The sequence below is a fragment of the Eubalaena glacialis genome, chromosome 15 (genome assembly GCF_028564815.1).
Source record: "Eubalaena glacialis isolate mEubGla1 chromosome 15, mEubGla1.1.hap2.+ XY, whole genome shotgun sequence".
NCBI lineage: Eukaryota > Metazoa > Chordata > Mammalia > Artiodactyla > Balaenidae > Eubalaena > Eubalaena glacialis.
The window spans coordinates 77,508,908-77,527,973 of NC_083730.1; the positions used below are offsets into that span (position 1 = coordinate 77,508,908).

Here is a 19,066-nt window from a genome sequence, read left to right on the forward strand (position 1 = left end):
GAGATCTAGCTATGGTGTCTGTAGTATATTTTGATTTAATTATATATACCCATAGTAATGAAAAAACAGTAATACTAATTTGAAAGTTAAAAATTAGACTTTCAGTAAAAAACATTTCATTTATTAAAATAGAAAAAGCATTAAAAATAATTCAAGAATGCCTCCTGTCCTCTGCTTTAAAACAGTCTTCTATATGCACATTTAAGGCCTTTCTCCCTTTGCTAAAAGAAAGTGTGAATACTTTTCTGGCTCATAGGGTAGTCTAATGGTAAATGTATTTAATATTAATGAAAACCATGCTCCCTACCTCCTGATACACATCTCCCTATGTGGAAAATGCTAGCTGTGTTGATTTTATTGCTTTCCCAAGGAGAGGGAAGCTGGTTAAACCTGCATTAGTTGGAGACTGCCAGTCATCTCAGAAGGAATGGTTAATTTCACTGGGCTTGTTTTGAAAGGAAGAGGGGAAAAATGGCCAATTTCTAAGTGCTGATCCCTGAGTGCCTCTCCCTACGTTAACTCTTTGGGGGATTTTGAAATGGAAATCCAGAAATGGAAACCATCAGGATCCTCATTCCCACCATGACTGCTGGGAAGGAGAGAAGCCCAGTCATTTAATTCTGAAGCTGGTCAAACAGAGCCCTTTTGAGGCTGGGAGGAACTGTTTGGGGCAGTTTCCACACAGGCATTGATTGAAGCTCCTGTGGGCACGTTCGGCAGCGGGGCAGGAGGCATTTGGAGGTGGTTATTGCTGAGAAGGCCTGAAGTACCTCGGTGGGTTTTTTCCAGGAAGACGTGGACAGGGCAGTGAAGGCTGCCCGGGCTGCATTCCAGCTGGGCTCGCCCTGGCGCCGCATGGATGCGTCCAAAAGGGGCTGGCTGCTGAACCGCCTGGCTGATCTGATTGAGCGGGACCGGACCTACCTGGCAGTAAGTTCTCCGCCCCCTCCCCTCTCATCCCACATGGCGAATGGACATCCCACGGATAGCCAGGAAAGGATTGCCTTGCTGACAAGTAACTGGCCAGAATGGCGTAGGCTGGACACCTTTGGGGTACCCTCCTGTACCAACCTGGGAAGCCTCTTAGTGTTTCCCTTGATGCAGTGGGTTTGGCTAAGAAAGGAGGAGACTCGGGTGGGGAGGGGGCTATGATGGGGAAGCCTTCCTGGAGAGAGACCCCCCAGAGGGATGGACACCTCTTCCAGACCCTCTCTGTGTGGTGGGCCGCCTCCCTGTCTGCAAGAGGCAGAAGAAACCAGGAGGCAATACCCTCTCCTCCCCTAGTCCATACTGCACATAGCAGCCAGAGTGAAGCTTCTAGAAGGCAAATTATACCATGGCACTCTGCTCTTAAGCCTTCCATCGCATCCTGTGTCCTTAGGATAAAGCCCCGTTCCCTCAACATGATCTACTAGGCCTTCCCTGATCTGGCTCTATCTCCCAACTGTGGCCCTCACACACACAGCTCAACTCAGCAGCTTTCCCTCAGCTTCTTCACTGCCAAGCTTTGGGCCTTTGCACATGCTGTTTCCTCTGCCCAGGGTACTCTTCCCTTTGTCACCATTCATACCTTCCCCTTTGCCTCTTCCTCCTACATATCCTTCAGGTTTTAGCCTAAAGGGTGCTTCTCAGGCTGGAGTTTCTCCAACTGGGTTGGGCACTTTCTAACACTCTTAACACTTGTGACTAATTCATGTCATTATTTGCTGGGTTTTTGCTCTTTTTTTTTTTTTTTAAACATCTTTATTGGAGTATAACTGCTTTACAAAGGCTTTTTGTTCTATAAGCTCCATGATCGCCTCTGTATTCCTAGCACCTGGATCCGCCGTGGAGTAGAAGCTTGAAAAAAATGTTAGTGAAATGACTGAATGAGAAGTTGGTGCATCCTTCCTCCCATCCCCCTCCTCTTGCTCCCTGCCATTGAAGAGGCCCAGAAATGCCTCAAAATTCAGCACAAAGGGGCCACCAGCCCTTCTCAGACCATGCTGAGCCTCAATGCTGTTCGTCACCCGATTTGCTGATTCATTCCTGTGCCCACCTGTCCGTGTTAATCTTTTTCTCTTTGCTCAGGCCTTGGAGACCCTGGACAACGGCAAGCCCTACGTCATTTCCTACCTGGTGGATTTGGACATGGTTCTCAGATGTCTCCGGTATGGGCTCAGGCTTCCTGTTCTTTGTTCTGGCCGTGCCACAGGGGAGGGAGTGTTGCTGGAGGGGTGGAAACAGAACAGTGTAAAAGGATCACAGGAGTTGGAGAAACGTGTTCTAGTTAGACTCCATCTCCTGGGAATCATCCCTCAATTCCAAAACTGTAATTGACTCATACACGTTTTATCTTTCAGTTTTGGTAATTTATATGTTAGTTGGAATTTGTCCATTTCTTCTAGGTTATCTAATTTGTTGACTACAGTTGCACATAGTATTCTTTTATAATCGTTTTTATCTCGTTTTTATAATTATAATGTCCCCACTTCCATTTCTGACTTTAGTTATTTGTGCTTCTCCCTTTTTTCCTTAGTCTGGCTAAAGGTTTGTCAATTTAGTGAATGTTTTCAAAGAACCAGCTTGTGGATTTGTTGATTCTCTCTGTTGTTTTTCTGTTTTTCATTTCACCTATCTCTGCTCTGCTCTTCATTATTTGCTTCCTCTTGCTAGCTTTGGGTTTAGTTTAATCATAAACATTTTAATAACCAAGAAATACAAGATGAGGAATAAGAGCTTTGCCAGAGCCCTTGGGTCATAGGTAACAGGAACTCACTCAGCCTAACTTGGGCAACTGTGGAGAGTGAGGGGTCTGAAATCCAGAAGGCCATTGAGTCTAACTGCTGCCTACTTGCTTCCTTCTTCTCTCGACTACGCTGGCCTCTCCTGGGGCCAGTCTGCATGCTGGAACCCGGTTGCTCACACCTGGGCTGGCTGCTGTATGAGTGATTCCAGCCAGACTAAGCTGCAGTCCCTTAGTCCTCGTGCCAAATTCCTGGAAGGGGGGCCCTGATTGGCTGGCCTTGAGTCTGACCAGATGTGGTTCAGGTGGACAGATCATTGTTCAAATAATGGCTGTTCCTCCGTGACCATGTGGACAGAGGTGGAGGGAAAGAAGCAGTGCCAGAAAAGTATGGGTTGGACAACAAAACAGTAGTTATCCCCCATAACAGGGTTTCTCAACCAGGGCAATTGCATCTCCCAGGGGACAGTGGCTAATGTCTGGAGACATTTTTGGTTGTCACAACTGGGAGGGAGGGGTGCTACTGGCATCTAGTGCATAGAGGCCAGGGATGCTTTAAAAATCCTGCAGTGCACAGGACAGCCCCCCACAGAAAATAATTTTCCAGCCCCAAATGGCAGCAGTGCCAAGATTGAGAATGCTCTGCAAGGACGCCCCAGAGGGAGCAGCCTGGTGAACAGCAGGCAGAGCCCCAGGCCTTCCTGAGTTTTAGCAGAGTGCCTCTGTGCTCATTAAATACCTGTTCTGAGGCATGCAAACGCACGTAATACAGACCTGGGAAGAAGGGAGCAGTGATGCCTTAATTTGTACAGATTGGCAACTCCGTGGCTATTTTTCTCCCTGGCGTCACAAACCTATGTTCACACCCAGGTCAAGTCTGGTCTCAGGCTAACCTCAGCAGACACATTCATTTCAGAAATCTCTCTTTTACACTGCATGTTGCATCTCTCCCCCATCTTTCATTTTTCCTACTTCCCTGAAAATCATCACATACTATAAACACATGACTCTTCTTTCCCCCCAGCTCTAATTTGCTGTGTTTTTGCCATTTGTGTCCCTGTGTGTCTGGATGGTAAGCTTTACAGGGTTGGGACCCAGTCATTGATTTGTTTCTGGTCACTGTTCACTCAGTCTTAGTATGATGCTCTGCACACAGCAAGTGCCAGCTGTTAGATGGGTTTGCACTTTCCCACTAGAGTCGATCCATGGTTCTCAGATGCTAATCTGTGGTGCTGGGCTGGTGCGACAGTCACAGTTTAATAAATCTGAATGTTTATTAAAAATACTGATTCCTGGGCATCAGCCCCAGAGAGTCAGTTGAGTAGGTCAGAAGTGGGTACCTGGAATTTGGTGTTTTTTATGAGCACCCCAGGTGATTCTGAGACTTAGAGGTTAGTTACCGAGAATGACTTATTGTGACCCTAGCAGTTAGTTAAGTCTTTCTGGAAATAAGCCCAGAGCAAGGGCAATTATCCGAAAGACCCAGTTGGACCAGTTTGAGTCTTCTCTTTCTGCCAGAGTTTACAGGGGTCCCTGACAGTCATTGATTGAGTTTGGATTTTTTTTTTTTTTTAAGTTACTATGCCGGCTGGGCTGATAAGTACCACGGGAAGACCATTCCCATCGATGGGGACTACTTCAGCTACACCCGCCATGAACCTGTGGGAGTGTGTGGGCAGATCATCCCGGTGAGTGTTAGACTCGTAATAAACAAATGAAGGTTTATCAGGAGTGCTGTGAGAGGCAGCAATCTTGGGCAGGTTCATTGCCAAGGTGGGAGGGTCTGTGGGGTGATGTTGGAAGGCGGCCTGGGCAGTGGTTGAGAACATGGTCTTTAACAAAGCCAACCAGCGCTGCCATGGGTGAACTCTGTGACCTTGGGCAAGTCACTTATCCCCCTAGGACTTGGTTTTCTTATCTGAAAAGTGGAAGTGATAGTAGCTGTCTTAGGGCAGTAGGGAGGATTGAATGCGGTGACAGTAGCATGGTGCCTAGTATGGAAAAGCATGAATGCGAGTCACTAATATTATCATCCACCACCTGCCTTGTTCATCTGTCTTAAACCTACAATTGAGTTGTGAGGGGAACACGAGAGGCTCAGAGAACCTGGTGTTGCTTCTGCTCTCTGGCTGCCACTTTCTGCTGCCAGTGCAGCTCTCGGCTGAGATTTCGGGAGTGGCTGTTGTTGATTGCAGTGGAACTTCCCGCTCTTGATGCAAGCATGGAAACTGGGCCCAGCCTTGGCGACTGGAAACGTGGTTGTGATGAAGGTGGCTGAGCAGACTCCACTCACTGCCCTCTATGTGGCCAACTTGATTAAGGAGGTGCGTGGCTTGCGTCCATCTTGACCTCTATATGCCTTTGTAGAGGCTTGCTCTATTACAGGAGTGCTGATGAGGGGCCCCCGTAGTGGGGGCGGGTATTTGGAGAGAAGGGACTGAACCCCCCTCATCCCTGCTCATCACACTTCAGCCGAAGTGACCCGCACCACCTCTCTTCTACACTGGGTTTCACTGCAAGACCCCTCTGGAGAATGAAAACCATTCTAAGTGAGTGCCATGGGGGCAGGGGCAAAGGGCACAGGGAATCCCACAAAACAGGCTTCTTGCTGCACCATTTAGAATTCCTGAGCAGTACCCAGTAAGACTGCTCACCTGTGTGCTGGGCAGACTGCCTCAGCTTCTGGGAGGGGATGTGTATTCCTCTGTCCAGACCCTTTGGAGCGGGAGAACGACTCCCAGTGTCCCTGGTGTTTGCCTACAGGCCGGCTTTCCTCCTGGCGTGGTCAATATCATACCTGGATTTGGCCCCACGGCTGGGGCCGCCATCGCCTCCCATGAGGATGTGGACAAAGTGGCCTTCACAGGCTCCACTGAGGTAAGGCATCCTAGGACCTCAAGCTTGTGGTATGTTTGGCTCAAGCGCCCCCAGTCCTCAAAGGATGATGCGTTCAAGACTAGCCTCTGGGGGACTTTCCTGGTGGTCCAGTGGTTAGGACTCGGCGCTTTCACCGCTGTGGCCCAGGTTCAGTCCCTGGTTGGGGAACTAAGATCCCGCAAGCCATGCAGCACAGCTAAAATAAAGTAAAATAAGATTAGCCTCTGGGTACTGCATGGGGGTCTGCCCCAGGACTGCCTTTGAGTAGCTCAAGTGAGGGGCCCCATGTGTGCCAGCAGGGACCATCAGGGTGGAGCGCTTTGTGGATTGGTTGATACTCCAGCTGCTCTAGGGGGGTGGCCTGGCACCCCATGTGGGATAAAGAGGCCAGAACTGTCTAGACTTTATAAAGCCCAAAGCTGACTGCCTGCCCAAGGTCAAAGCACCTCGGCCGTGTCAGACTCCTTGACTGGCACTGCCCTGGCGATTAAAGAGAGTGGGCTTCAGGGAGACATGAGTTCAAATCCCAGCCTTGCCATTATGACATGAGGCAATTCACTGAGTGTCTTTGGGGGCTCCATTCATTGTGTTTAAAATGAGGATGGTAGTATCTATGCAGTACAGACAGTGGGTGTGGTGTAGTGGGGAAGATAATGCGCTTTGGAGTCAAACTAACTGTTTCAGCAGCACTTACTTAGCTATGCGACCTTAGGCAAGTCAGCCTCCTAAAGCCTCCTTGTCCCCACCTGTAAAATAGGGATAATAACTGTGCCCACCTCCCGGGGTTGGCCAGAGTGAGGTAAAGCTTATGATGTATTCAGCAAAAGTCTAGCCCAGAGTAAGTGCTCAGTGAGTGAATGAATGAATGAATGAGTGAGTGCTGCTCTGTGCCAGGTCCTGGAGAGACAAAGACATATAATATGCCTGGGGAGTCCTTAAACATAATCACCTTGAAAGCAGGGACAAAATTCCTTTTTCCTATCCTTGAATTCTTGGAAGGCTTCATTGCATGACTTTAGAGAAGGCATGCTGAATAGTATAATAAAGGTGATCTTTAAAATGATCCTCGAGGTAAAGATACCTTCAGATGTTCAGTCTGTACGCAGAGATGGCAGTTGCGGGAGGGCAGAACTGTGGCCTAGATGACACAGTCCAGGCTCTTTCTTGGCTTAGTCACCACCTAAATTAATGCCTCAAGGGGATGTTGAGAATCTTGCAGATGGGATGGTTTCTTTCTTTCTTTCTTTTTTTTTTTTAAATTAATTAATTAATTTATTTTTGGCTGTGTTGGGTCTTTGTTGCTGTGCGCGGGCTTTCTCTAGTTGCAGCGAGCGGGGGCTACTCTTCGTTGCAGTGCGCGGGCTTCTTATTGCGGTGGCTTCTCTTGTTGCGGAGCACGGGCTCTAGGTGAGGGCTTCAGTAGTTGTGGCTCGCGGGCTCTAGGCGCGCGGGCTTCAGTAGTTGTGGCATATGGGCTTAGTTGCTCCGCGGCATGTGGGATCTTCCTGGACCAGGGCTCGTACCCGTGTCCCCTGCATTGGCAGGCGGATTCTTAACCACTGCGCCACCAGGGAAGTCAGACAGGATGGTTTCTTGACCACGGTATGTGTGTTCATTCAACAGATAAGCACAGGGGTGTCTTTGTACCAGGCTATTGGAATATGGAGGTGAGAAGCACCCCATCCTTGCCCTGTGCTAGGAGATACCATTTAAAACACTGTGAGAATGAGGCAGGATAGCAGGTCTGAACTGGTGCTGGATGCAGTTTGCCCAAATGTGAATTCTGATTCCACATTTACTGTGTGACTTTGGGCAAGTGACTTGACCACTCTGAGCTATAGCTCCCACATTTCTATATCAAGGGAAAGAGTCGGCCCTACCTCTGAGGTTGTTGTGAGGGTTGAACTTAATGCACACAAAACACTTAGCAAAGTGTCTGGTATGTAGGTGGTGCTGAGTGTGTAGAAGCCACACAGCAATGATCCTGCTCGTGTCGTTACTGTCATTGTCATCCTAGGAGCTCAGAGGATGGGGCAGTGATGGTAAGTGAATGGCCAGATTTGGTGAAATTCTCCAGGTCTCTTGTAGTCCAGCTACTCCCTCAGGTTGTGGGGGCTTCTGTTCTGTGTGTCTGAGAACATTTGGTTTTGTTTTCCTCCGCTGAGTTTGTCTCTGTTCCTGCTTCCCTATAGGTTGGCCACCTAATCCAGACTGCTGCGGGGAACAGTAACCTCAAGAGAGTGACCCTGGAGCTAGGAGGAAAGAGTCCCAATATCATCATGTCAGATGCTGACAGTAAGTTTTCAGGGGGGAGGTCTGATATCAACCTGCCACTAGCTCTGTATTCTGTGGTCCCACTCAGTTCCGCAATCCTCAGCATCCCTGGGTTTTGGTTTCTGCCCCCAGGGCCTCAGGATGAAAGTAAGACTCCTCAGCATGGCCCTCTGGCCTACACGATGTGGCCTCTCCCCCAGCCTTTCTCCTCTCTGCTCCCTATAATCCAGCCAGGCTGAGCTACTCACTTGCACAAGCATGCAGCATGCTTTCAGATTAGACTACTTTTCCTCCATCACATCCTTTTTCCTGGTCCTGCTGAGGTGCTCCCAGATTCGTCCTCCTTGAGGGAGTCTTCCCTGATGGCCATAGGCCAGCTGGTTTGGTCCTCCAGCCGCCCTTGGCTCCATTACCACAGTGGGTGATGACCACTCTCCTTCGTGTCTATCTGCCACTTGGTCTCCACACTCAGAGAAGGGAGCGATCGGCCCTGCCTTGTTCCCACACAGAGTCTGGCACCCAGCAGGCACGAACGCTGTTGGTAGTGTTAACGGGTTAAGGGTAGCAGCCACCGGGGCCAGGCTCCTCCTTATCCTCTTCTCATGGTTGCCTTCTGCCTCCGCAGTGGACTGGGCTGTGGAGCAGGCCCACTTCGCCCTGTTCTTCAACCAGGGCCAGTGCTGCTGTGCAGGCTCCCGGACCTTTGTGCAGGAGGACATTTACTCCAAGTTTGTGGAGCGGAGTGTTGCCCGGGCCAGGTCTCGTGTGGTCGGGAACCCCTTTGACAGCCGGACTGAGCAGGGGCCGCAGGTAAGCCCCGTGGTTGCACGCAGGTCTCGGTGTCCGGAGCCACCATGGAGAAGCGGAAAGGGCCTTGGACTCTGAATCCGGCAGGCCTGGCTTCAAGTCTCAGCTCTGCCAGGTACCAGCTGTGTGCCCTTGGGAAGCCACATGCTGTCTCTGAGCCACCATTCTCTCATCCATAAAGCCTGCCCTTCGTAACTCACAGAGTGGCCGTGAAGTGGAAATTAATAATGGAAAGCCCTTTGTAGATTACATACACATAATAAATACGAGGAATGGCTGTGAGAAAGGGAATGCATGTTTCCTGGACCTTGGCCATCCATATAAATGCATCTACCAGAAAGACACACGCATACCTGTTAATCGCAGTTACCTCTCGGAGGAGGGCGGAGGGCCGTGGTAGCAGAGGGACTTCATTTCACTTTATACTCTTCTGAGCTGTTTGATGTAAAATATAAAATTTTTTATTTTTTTTATTTTTTTTTACAATGAGCATGTATTCATTTTAACTAATAAAAATATAGTCAATAATAATTATAACAAAAGGAAACACAGTGCCTCACCCCACCACTTCCTCTCACATCCTGATGCTTTTTCCAGCATTGGCCTTAGACCCAGCCTGTCTTGGGCTCACTCTCCACAGGGCCCTGTGCTGGCCTCCTCCAGCCTCCTCCTCCCAGGGATGAGGAATCCACTGGGTCAGGGATGCTTCCTCCCACAAATCCCTTGCACGCAGCCCTGAGCCCACTTCTGGGGCCAACGGGGGCCTCTCTGCAGGCTTCATTGTCCTGGGGGCGTCTGCGTTCCTTGTGTCTACTCCCCAGGCTCCAGTGCTGGCCAAGGCAGCCTTTTTTTTCTTTTAATTAATAGATTCTATTTTTTTAGAAAAATGAGCAGAAAGTACAGAGTTCCCATATATCCCCTAACCTCACCATCCCCTAGTTTCTCCTATTATTAATATCTTGCATTGGTGTGATACATTTGTTATAATTTGATGAGCCAATATTGATATATTATTATTAAATGAAGTCCGTAGTTTACATTAGAGTTCACTCCTGGTGTTGTACATTCTGTGGGTTTTGACAAAGGAATCAAGGCATGTACCCATGATTACGGTATCACACAGAGTAGTTTCAGTGCCCTAAAAATCTCGTGTGCTCCACCAGTTCATTCCTCCCTCCCCCTAAACCCTTGCAACCACTGATCTTTTTACTGTCTCTATAGTTTTGTCTTTTCCAGAATGTCATATAGTTGGAATCATATAGTCTGTAGCCTTTTCAGATTAGGCTTCTTCCTCTTTTTCTTTTTTTTTCCCCAGATTGCCTTCTTTTACTTAGCAATGTACATTTAAGTTTCCTCTATGTCTTTTCGTGACTTGATGGCTCATTACTTTTCATGGCTGAATAACATGCTGCTGAATGGATAGGCCACATTTTCTTTATCCATTCATCTGTTGATAGACCCTTGGGTTTTTTCTACTTTTTAGCTATTGTGAATAGTGCTGCTGTGAATCCCAACGTCTTTTTTTCTCTCATTTTTCTTTGTGGTTTGTGGCTATATAATTAAGGTAATACAAATTTCTATTAAAAACTTCATAAAAAAGAGTTTAAAGTAAAAAATAAGATCCCCTTGTCCCCTTCATGTCTATTCCTCGTAGGTAACCACATACACAGTTACATTTTGGCATGTTTGTTTGAACAAAAGTAGGGTCATATAATATATATCATCCTACAAGCTTCCCCCCTCTTTACAGAACATCTTAGGCTGTCTTCCTGTGTCAGTCAGTGGACAGATCTGTTGTTAATGATGCCAATATATGGATGTGCCATATTAACCAGCTCCTCTACGGATGCATAGTTGGGATTGTTTCCACTTTTTGCTTCTGTAAGATGTTCCCCAGTGACTATCCTTGTTCAGGTCCCTTTGTCACATGTAGAATAAATTCCTAGAAGTTAAATAGCTGGGTCAGAGGATATGAACGTCTAATTTTTTGTCTGATATTAATAAGCCATTTGCCCGAAGAGCTGTACCAGCTTACAGTCCTTTCTCTTTTTTTTTAAATTGAGGTGTAATTGACCTATAATGTTGTATCAGTCCTTCTAATAATGTATGAATATTACAGAGTATGCAACATACCCTTGGCATCAATGTATTTTCTTACTATTTAAAATTTTTAGTAATCTCATACTTGAAAAACAAAAACAATGGGCTTGATATTCATTTCTTTGAGGGCTAATGAGTCTGGTGGAATCTATTCTTATGTTTTTGGCCTTGCTTATTCATGATCTGGCCCATTTCCCAGTTGTCTTCTTGCCTGTGTGGTTCTAAGCCTGAAGCCAGGAGAGGTATGGCTGTAGCATCTCTGTAACTCTGGGCTCCTTCTCCCTCAGGTGGATGAAACTCAGTTTAAGAAGGTCCTTGGCTACATCAAATCTGGGAAGGAGGAGGGGGCGAAGCTGCTGTGTGGTGGAGGGGCGGCTGCTGACCGTGGCTACTTCATCCAGCCCACCGTGTTTGGAGACGTGCAGGATGGCATGACCATCGCAAAGGAGGAGGTAGGCATGGCTCCAGCGCTCGAGGGAATGTTCCTAGGAGGAGAAGCGGACAGTTCAGTCCAGCATCTTGACCCAGGACCCATCTGCTGGCCTTGGGCCAAATCCTGGCTCTATGCATAAGACAAATGATTTGCAGTTCACTTCTGATCTTGTGCCTCTCCTCTTCAGCCTCTTATGGCTGCCAGTGGTTGGGGAGAACGTCTGAATTCCCCAGCAGAGCCTACAGGTCCTGTGTGTTCTGGTCCCTGCGAGCTGTGAGTCAAGGAATGACTCTTCCCGGCCCTTCTCATGGCCTTCATGTGAGCAGACACTGGACTAGATCAAAGGGCTGACTTCCCCACATGGCGAGAGTCCCTTGATCTTCTCTCTCCCTTGGCACTGATTACGAATGTAGGGCAGCAGTTCCATGTCATTCATTCGTTCATTTCACAAAATTTTTTTTTAACATCTTTATTGGAGTATAATTGCTTTACGATGGTGTGTTAGTTTCTGCTTTATAACAAAGTGAATCAGCTGTACGTATACATATATCCCCATATCCCTTCCCACAAATAATTTTTGAATTCCTACTATGTGAAAGGTGCTCTACAGACACTGGAGATCCAGGGGTATCTGACATGTGTACTCTGCCCTTGTGGATTTCAGACTCACTCTACTTCCCCCAGCAGGATGAAGCCCTTTAGCGGCCCTATGCAGGGAAAACATTATACTGCCACCCCCTTTCATGGATAATTCAAAATAAAATAATATTAAAATGCAAAATCAGGGTAAGAGAGTACAACAGAGTTCTGCCTCTTTTCCCATCATGACTACTTTGATGCTTTTTTTTTTTTTTAATCTTGATGGAAATGGAAAATATCCACTTTCTAGAAGGGCAGGGGCTACCTTTGCTTTGCTAGGGCCCAAAGTGCAAGATGCCCCGTCTCGCAGTCCTTGCTCCAACCATGATGGGCTCCTGGCAGTCTTCTCGCACCTCCGTCTTGACACTCTCCACCCAGTCCTAGAATCAGTCATTTCTTCAAGAAGTCCTAGTTCCTTTTAGTGGAGAATGGGATTTTGTAAGAATGGGTGCTGCGTGTGCCGGTGCCTGGAACTCCATTTCCCTCCTCCCTGCTCCTCACCCTCACTCTGGTTTGGCTAGTTTCTGCTCATGTGGTGTCACAGCTTGACTATCACCTCTCGAGGCCTTCCCTGATCCCCTGCCTCCCACCACTCAGGCCAGGTAGCTCCTCTGGGCTCCCACCACTTGTCACGGTCACATGCCAATCACTTGATTACATCAGGATCTGTTCCCCGGGGTCTCTCCCCTGATAGGGCTGAGAGCAGCCACACCCCAACCGCAACAAGCACACCTAGCTCCCATGTTTTGGTTTCCAAAGCCCACTAAAGCCCACTAAAAGGAACCAGGATGCCTTGAAGAAATGGCTCAGAAATAGGGCAGGGAAAGTATAAGATAAACTCAGAACATCTTGAGATCAGAGACCCTATTTTGTTCATAGCTTTTTCTTCAGCATCTAGTGTTGCTGAATGACTGAAATTCTTTGAAACTAAATCTCCATGTGACCTGTCAGTGCAAGCCCCTACCTCACAGGACTGTTTAGAAATAAGATAAGGTATGTAAGGTCCGTGGCACATAGAAGGTAACCAGTCCCCTTAGCTTCCTTCCCTTTGTATTCCAGTGAGTGTGGGAGCTATCGTCTCCCTCTGGAACTGTTAGGGTGTGTCTGGGGGCTTGTTACCACATCTGGAATCATCTGCTTAGCGCTGTGGAAAGCTGGGTAACAGGTGGTTCCGTGTCTGCCCCACCCACCCATTGTGCTCTCTAACCCCAGATCTTTGGGCCAGTGATGCAGATTCTGAAGTTCAAGACCATAGAGGAAGTCGTTAGGAGAGCCAACAATTCCAAGTACGGGCTGGCCGCAGCTGTCTTCACAAAGGACTTGGACAAGGCCAATTATCTGTCCCAAGCCCTCCAGGCTGGCACCGTGTGGTAAGTGCCTCCCAGCAGCCTCTCGCAACCCAGGTAGAGATCCCCAAGCCAGGGTCTTCTGGAATCCACTACTCACATCCCAGAATTGGGGTGCCGGGCTTAGTTCCTCCTGGGTCAGGGTGTGGTATAGCAGATAGGGATGTCCTTCCCCCTCTCCTCCAGATTAAACTCCCCTCCAGTGCATATGCCCGTGCAGCTGTTCTTGGGCAAGCAGACGGATGACTGGGGCTCCTTACCAAGCTGTAACAAGAGCAGGAGACCAGAGCTGAGGGCCCACATCTTTGTAAACACTGGTCTTAAAAGCTTAGCACCAATTGCACACCCACTAGGATGGCTGTAATTTATTTATTTTTAATTTTAAAAAAAATTTTTATTTTATTTTATTTTTGGCTGTGTTGGGTCTTTGTTGCCGCACGTGGGCTTTTTTCTGGTTGCGGCGAGTGGGGGCTACTCTTTGTTGTGGTGCACGGGCTTCTCATTGCGGTAGCTTCTCTTGTTGTGAAGCACGGGCTCTAGGCATGTGGGCTTCAGTAGTTGTGGCTCGCGGGCTCTAGAGCACAGGCTCAGTAGTTGTGGCACATGGGCTTAGTTGCTCCGCGGCATGTGGGATCTTCCTGGATCAGGGCTTGAACCCGTGTCTCCTGCACAGGCAGGCGGATTCTTAACCACTGCGCCACCAGGGAAGCCCCGATGGCTGTAATTTAAAAAACAGAAAATACCAAGTGTTGGTTAGGATGTGGAGAAACTGGAACCCTTACACGTTGCTGGTGGGAATATAAAATGTTGCAGCCACTAGAAAAGTCTGGCAGTTCTCAATAAGTTAAACATAGAATTATCATAGGACCCAGCGATTCCACTCCTGGGTATATACCCAAGAGAAAAAAAACATACATCCACACAAAAAAGTGTATCTGAATGTTCACAGATTATTCACAGTAGTCAAAAGGTGGAAACAACCTAAATGTCCGTCAGCTGATGAATGGATACACAAAATGTGGTTTATCTGTGCAATGGAAATATTCAGCCATAAAAAGGAATGAAGTACTGATAACCTGCTACAACATGGAAAACATAATACTAAATGAAATAAGCCAGACACAGAAGGTCACATATTATATGATTCCATTATATGACATGTCCAGAATAGGCAAATCCATAGAAAGAGAAAGTAGATTAGGGGCTGCCAGAGGCTGGAGGAGGTGGGGAATGGGGAGTAACTGCTTATTGGGTATAGGGTTTCTTTCTGGGGTGATAAATGTTCTGGAATTATATAGAGGTAATGGTTGCACAACATTGTGAATACATTATAAAGCACTGAATATACTATAAAGCACCTTTAAAGTGGTGAGTTTTAAATTCAGTTAAAATTTAATAATTAAAAAAAATTGCCCCAAAAAGCTTAATACCCAATTAGCAAAAATGATTCATTAAAATGGGAAGCTAGCATGTGGTGCACCCCGTTATTGACATCCATGTGTGACCACATCATGAAGGATGAGATGACTTAAGGCTTTATTTCATGTGGCCTGCTTTTGACTCCTATATAGCTAGCTATTAGTAGGGTTCTACCCATCCATTTTTCTCAATAAAATTTTAGAACAATACAGGAGGTCCGAGGGGTATGATGCTTATCCCCCACCCCAAGAGTTACTTCTGAAATCTCATCTTAAATTATAGGGTCAACTGCTATGATGTGTTTGGGGCTCAGTCACCGTTTGGTGGCTACAAGCTGTCTGGGAGCGGCCGGGAGCTGGGAGAGTATGGGCTGCAGGCATACACTGAAGTGAAAACTGTGAGTATGGGCACCTTCTCAGCCCTCTCCCTCGTGCTGGGGTCCATCAGTATTGACTGCTAGTTTCTTGTTTTAAGCCATGGAAGCTACCAAAGAGGGTAAAGACCCAGTCTCTGCTGTGTCTCATGAGGAATAAGTAGGGACTTGACCACCACTATGCCTACACAGTCCTTTGCTGGGCTTTGTTATACACTGAGTTCTGTAAAACCTGAGAGGAGGCAAAGATCCCAGTGGGCTGAAGCAGCGAGGAAAAACTTCTAATAAGAATCAAGCTACGAGGCATTAGATATCAAGGGGCATATCCTTTGCTTCTGCAATCCTGAAGAACTAATCAGAAATAGAAAGAAAGCTTTATTTCCATAAATAGCCATCACAGCATTCTCCAACAGGGAAAAATCAGATGTAACCTAAATGCCCAATAAATTATGGAATATTAAGTAGCTGTTAAAGTATTTTTGTAGAATATTTGATATGAAAAATGCTTATCCTTTAAAGTAAAAAAGCAGGATACAAAGTGATATATGCAGTATAAGCCCAACTTTAAAACTGTATATGCTCATATACAGATACTCAGATATCTTTATCAATGTGAAAAAAGACAGGAAAAAAAGATACTAAAGTAAAAATGATTTTTCTCTCTACAATGAATACTAATTATAATTTAACCAGGAAACATACTCACAAATGATATTTTAAGAAAAGAGAAATGGGCACAGGGCAAGCAAACCAGCCTGGGGGTGAGGGCGGCGATGGGAGCAGGATGAGAAAGGGGGAACAGAGCAAGAAAAGGTAAACAGTGGTCTTCATTCAGTACTACAGTGGAAGCCTGAGAATAACTCTGTATAGTATGAAACTCTAATAATATACAACCTAAGTTCTCAAGAAGATCACTGGAATAAAGTAAACATGTTTACTTGTTTATTGAAATGTTTCCATTATATACAAGAGGTGAGACCCAGATTTGATACTGACATTGAGATGTCATTAGCCTATAACTGTTCATCAAAACAATAGTTATGGAGGAGATTATTTAGGTATGAAGTGAGCGGGGAGGGAGGCCTAGGACTGAGCCCCAAAGAACTGCAGTACTTAAGGATTGACTGGAGGGCAGTAGAAGAGCCTGAAAAGGAGAGGCTTGAGTTGAGGTGATTTGTGGAGGAATCCAAGTGTAAGCTGCGAATGCTGGAGCCCTCAGGAAATGAGATGTTGGGGAGAACTCGAGAAGGCTTTTGAAGAAATGGCAGGACTTGATGGCTTAGGAGGGTTAGAGGATGTGGGTGAAGGGGGCAAAGCTGATTCAGCCCAGCACCCACACTGTGCTTGGTGCTCATGATAAAGAGTCCTGTAATAAAAATTAAAAAAAAAAAAGTCCTGTATTTTGAGCTTTAGGAACTCGAATGATAACAACACTAACAAAAATAGGGATTTTTCAGAAGAGATGAGAAAATTTCTTCTTTTTATTTTTACTGAAAGTTTACTTTGTGCCAGAATCTGTGCTCGACTGTCTTATGTATGTTACATCATTTAATGCTCACAACAACCCCATGAAGGAGATACTGCTCTTATCCCATTTTACAGATGAGGGAACGAGTCACACAGAGGTGAAGCACTTGCCCAGTAGCGGGGAAAGCTGGGATTCAACCCCATATCCATCTGAATCTGGAACCTTCCCACTAACACACTGAGACACCTGTGAGCTTGAGCACATTATCTTTTCCTGGCTCTGATTCTTGTGGAGGAACATACGGATCTCGGTCGGGGTCTCTCAGCCTTGGAACTGTGGACACTTGGGGTTGGATAATTCTTTGTGGTGGGGCTGTCATGTGCAGTGTAGGATGTTGAGCAGCATCCCTGACTTTTGCCCATTAGATGCCTGTAGCAACCGTCCCCCCAACTGTGACAATCAAAAATGTCTCCAGACATTGCCCACGGTTCTCTGCGGGGCACAGCTGGCCCCGGTTGAGAATGACTAGGTCAAGGGGAGGCAGAGTGTGATCTAATGCAGAACACAGCCCTAGTGGTTGCTGGGATTGGCCATTGGCCATCGAGATGTTAGAAGTCAGGAAAGCCCTTCTGTTTATAGCTCAGGCAGCACCCAGCTGAGGGGGCCTGCAGACCAAAGGGAAGCATGAAGATTTAACAGCTTCTCTGCACCCCTCTTACAGGTCACAGTCAAAGTTCCTCAGAAGAACTCATAAAGAACCATGCTGGCTTTCTTACTCATCCAGTGATGCAAAGTTCAAGGAGATTAAGCAACAAAACCAAGAAAAATGACCGTTGCATGCTAAAGGTCTCAAAAGAGAAATTCTGCCAGAAAAATCTCTTGGATCAAGAAAGTTCCAGAATTTGAATCAATAAATAGGGTGGGTGTGGGGCAAAGGGTATATGGAAAGCCTTTTAAACTGCAACAATACTACTAGCTTTCAGGGTGATTTTTCAAAGATAGATTCAAATATCTCATCCTGTCTATCTGAAACACTTCTGTAACTTGCCTTAATGGGGGAAGAAAAAGCCATTGTTTACCACTGTTCCATCTTTGAAGTAGCAACTAGCACCTTGCTTTGTATTCTGGACTAAAACTCATTAAAAACAGTGCTGCTCTTCACTTTTTAGGTAACTCTTCCTCCATCTCAACCCAAGGAGATGTTGTCACATAGATATGTTGTCCCCTCTGTGTGTATGTCACATTGTAAACAACTGTCACCCATCCCCTACTGTGCATAAATAGCCTTTGTTTCCTGCATGTAATTAACAGATGTCTCCAGCCTGCCCATGTGTGGCGGGCCCTGTACGACACACTGAGGACGACACCTACACAAGACTCCCAGCCCCTGTCCTCAGAGAGAGGGAGGTAAACCAGGAAACACACACTTGACACCCAAGGTTGGTTCTCAGTGTTTTAAGTTCAAAAACTTGGTCAGAACAAATGAGACAGATTCCTGCTGGACCAGTTTCATAAGAGATTAATTTGAAAACCAGATGTCAATTTACTCACTTTAAGTGAGGTCTGTATTTCCAATAGCCGGACCTTTTGAATCTTGTATCCAGAACACTGCCTTACTTTAGTCAAGGGACCTGGCAGATTAGTAATCAGTGTTATTAGTAAATTAGGAAACAGAAGATTCCTTAGTGAGCAATGGAATTGGAGCAAAAAGAATTGAATCACAGTAGTAGTTTGTGAGTGATCACATTTGGGTCACAGATTCCTTTAAGAATTTGAGGGAAAGTTTGATCCTTTCCTGAGAAAAAAACACCTGTATAATATTTGCAGACAGTGTCAGGGAGTGATGGAGCTCATTGGTTGACCCCTGGCTTTATTTCACTGAGGCTAAGCCACATCTTGATAGGCGATCCCTATTCCACTAGAGACTAATTGGACTTCTTTGAGTAGCACTTCACAATTTTTGTCATATATGCATATACCTGTACTATCATTTACTTTTTTCTTTAAATTGACCCTTATTTAGATAAAAATTTTGAAAAATACCTTATTGCAATATCTAAAAAATAATAGCATTTAACTGCCATAAATAGAAGACATTATAAAAAAGATGAAACAATGTTACTAAATTTAAAATAATGAAATACAAGTAAAGCTAATCTTTTAGATTTTATATATGTATGTATACAAATTAATCATTCTATAGCTGAAATAAGTGTACCTCACTGAGGAGACAAGGATTTTATGACCAGTCATCAGTAATGGGATATTCCAGTTGACGTTGCTTCAAGAAATGATTCTGTATTTTAGCTTTGATGATGAGCAGCAGCAACAGTGCCATTACACGTGAACCGAGCGGCAAAGGGCAAAGCTTTGAGCTCACCCCCGTTCTCCCATCTTCTCTGCAGCTTCTTAGGCTTAAGGTGGTGCGCGGTGGCACCAGGTCAGCTGAAACGTCTGTCCCTGTCCTCATGGCACTTGCATCTACCTGGGGAGAGAGGCATTAAACAGAGATATAACAGGAAGAGGGTGTTCTGAGAGTGCAAAAGGGGGCGCCTGGCCTAAGCTGGGCCTGATGGAAGAAAAGGTCACGCCCCTCACACATGCG

At 46.2% G+C, this 19,066-nt stretch overlaps 2 protein-coding genes across 3 annotated transcripts in view; one reads left to right on the top strand and one right to left on the bottom strand.

The window, feature by feature from the left end:
* Positions 1–17,622, top strand: part of ALDH2 (aldehyde dehydrogenase 2 family member) — a 29,724-nt gene extending 12,102 nt beyond the window's left edge. Inside the window, exons 3-13 of the mRNA XM_061169110.1 lie at positions 790–930; positions 2,071–2,150; positions 4,302–4,413; positions 4,921–5,049; positions 5,489–5,602; positions 7,795–7,897; positions 8,502–8,686; positions 11,071–11,235; positions 13,068–13,225; positions 14,903–15,017; positions 17,183–17,622. Coding sequence (XP_061025093.1) covers positions 790–930; positions 2,071–2,150; positions 4,302–4,413; positions 4,921–5,049; positions 5,489–5,602; positions 7,795–7,897; positions 8,502–8,686; positions 11,071–11,235; positions 13,068–13,225; positions 14,903–15,017; positions 17,183–17,215 — 1,335 coding nt within the window. The 3' untranslated portion in view covers positions 17,216–17,622. The remainder of the gene's footprint in view (positions 1–789; positions 931–2,070; positions 2,151–4,301; positions 4,414–4,920; positions 5,050–5,488; positions 5,603–7,794; positions 7,898–8,501; positions 8,687–11,070; positions 11,236–13,067; positions 13,226–14,902; positions 15,018–17,182) is intronic.
* Positions 12,069–19,066, bottom strand: part of TMEM116 (transmembrane protein 116) — a 233,242-nt gene continuing 226,244 nt past the window's right edge. The window contains exons 13-14 of one of the 2 annotated variants that reach the window (XR_009697321.1): positions 13,302–13,465; positions 12,069–12,270 (exon numbers count right to left, since the gene is read on the bottom strand). The gene's annotated coding sequence lies outside the window, so the exon portion shown is untranslated. Of the gene's footprint in view, positions 12,271–13,301; positions 13,466–13,618; positions 13,920–18,679; positions 18,947–19,066 lie in introns of those variants that run through there. The other variant, XR_009697320.1, reaches the window with a different exon arrangement.